The 2,229-nt window shown below is 40.6% G+C and overlaps 1 protein-coding gene across 1 annotated transcript in view; it reads left to right on the forward strand.

Annotated features, from left to right (window-relative positions):
• The window catches only part of tcaim (T-cell activation inhibitor, mitochondrial), a 38,006-nt gene that overhangs the window by 32,320 nt on the left and 3,457 nt on the right, over nt 1–2,229 (forward strand). The window contains exon 10 of the mRNA XM_015399098.1: nt 448–579. Within this exon, the coding sequence (XP_015254584.1) occupies nt 448–579 (132 nt within the window). The remainder of the gene's footprint in view (nt 1–447; nt 580–2,229) is intronic.

The raw sequence follows: 2,229 nt of genomic DNA on the forward strand, positions 1-2,229 counted from the left end.
GATCGGGATGCCATACAGATTCATGTCAAAAATACCGAACTATCCCTTTAAGTGTCCTTGCTGATTGGAAGTATTCAGATCAAAACAACGTCTTTCACAAATGTTTGTGGAACCTTCGTGAGCCTGTTTATAAGTTTATAACATCTGCATTTCTAGCCTGAAAGGCACAAAATAGCTTGTCTGCTGTCAGACTACTTTACTGTTTAAAGTTGATCAGAAAAAAACAGGTTAAAAAGTTTGGCTTTGGTAAAATATTACAACCATTTGTTCACATATTTGTTAATGAACCTAAAAGGGTGAATGTTATATATTCCTGTTTCAGTTTGTAAATCTGCTTGTGCATCAGAATTAGATCGGATCTAATAAAAAACTATTGAGGATCCTTTTAAACAGATTGTGTGATTGGTTTCCTGAGCCTCCTTAGCATTACTGTTTCTGTCTTTGCAGTGACCGCTCTGCACCTAGCCTCCATGAGATGGGGCACTTCATTATCCCCACCAGCTGTGACCCTCGCAAACTCCAGCTGTTCCTGCAGAGACACGCCTCCGAGGCTAGAAGTCGTGCCCTTCACAGAAATCGGTAAGCCACTGTCGTTTCTCAATTCACAAGAACGCGAGTATGAACTTCTGTCCTCTCCAAGTACGATCTTGAGAAGAACACAGGAAAGTATGGGGAGAACAGGAGCAGACCGTATAAATATGGATCAATTGGAACAGAAGCGATGACATCACCACGCGCTCAGATCATCTGGAGCTGCTTTTCACGTTCTGTTATTAATTAGTCTTTAGATCGGAGGTCATCAACAGAGGGTCCACAGAGGTACTGCATGGAATCTTGGTCTCATCAGACCAGAGAATCTTCTTTCTCATAGTCTGGGACTAAGCATGCTTAGTGTGAGGGATTGCATTCAAGTCAATGAGTCGATGCAATCAACTGGTTTTCCTTAGATAGAAACATTTTTTGGCAAACTCTATGCAGGCTTTCATATATCTTACACTGAGGAGAGGCTTCCGTCGGGCCACTCTGCCATAAAGCCCCGACCGGTGGAGGGTTGCAGTAATAGTTGATACTTTGCTCAGTCACAGTGATCTTTGGGCTCTTCTTTACCTCTCTCACCAAGGCTCTTTTCCCACCATTGCTCCGTTTGGCTAGACGGCCAGGTTTAGGAAGAGTTGTGGTCGTCCCAAACTTCTTCCATTTATGGATTATTGAGGCCACTGTGAATAAAGCTTGTCTACCTTGAATGCTGCAGAAATTCTACTATAATCTTGGCCAGATCTGTGCCTTGCCAAAACTCTGTGTCTGAACGAATTGGGCAGTTTCTCAACATTCTGGTTTGCTCTGACATCCACTGTGAGCTGTAAGCTCTTATATACTGTAGACAGGTGAGTTCCTTTCCTAATCAAGTCCAATCAGCATAATTAAACACAGCTGGACTCCAGTAAAGGAGCAGAACCATCTCAAGGAGGATCGGAAGAAATGAACAGCATGTGAGTTAAACTTGAACGTCACAGCAAAGGGTCTGACCAGTGATGGGTTCATGAGGCGTCATGAAACGTTCTGACACATTGGCAAACTGTATTGATACTTGTCCATTCTGTGTCACTGAATATTGACACCTGCTGGACATTTAAAAACACTACAGGCACAGACACTGATTTGATAACCTTTATTAAAATCATTTAGAACCATTGTTTGCTTAAATTTATATTTCATATTTTCGTTTAAATTGAGAACATGTTAGATTTTTTCAGATTTTTAGACAATACATAAATTTGAACGGATAACGAGAAAATGTAAGTGAGCATTTGGAATTAGGATCTATTTGTTTATATAACATATTAACAGTAAGAACAGCAAACTAAGAGTCAATTTCAATTTAGATCAGTTGAGTGATATCTGAGATATCTAGTTTTATAAGCCACAAAAGATCCGAATTTGTTTTTGGCAGAAGTGATGCGTTGACAGATGCGCTCATAAACACAGTTTACTGTGTCAGTCAGTTTGAAACAGCTACAGCGCACGCTTCACAGCAAAAGCTGCACCAATCCGCCTATTGATCTCCCGCTCCATCTTCCCCTCATTCGTGAGCAAGAACTCAAGATACTCAAGAATCTTGTTTACACAAGATTAATTCAACATTTGGACAAAAATAATATTCTATATGCACACCAGTATGGTTTTAGGAAGCAACACTCTACGTACATGGCACTTGTCCAATTTTTGACT

The sequence above is a fragment of the Cyprinodon variegatus genome, unplaced genomic scaffold (genome assembly GCF_000732505.1).
Source record: "Cyprinodon variegatus isolate N-32 unplaced genomic scaffold, C_variegatus-1.0 Scaffold988, whole genome shotgun sequence".
In the NCBI taxonomy this organism is placed as follows: Eukaryota; Metazoa; Chordata; class Actinopteri; order Cyprinodontiformes; family Cyprinodontidae; genus Cyprinodon; species Cyprinodon variegatus.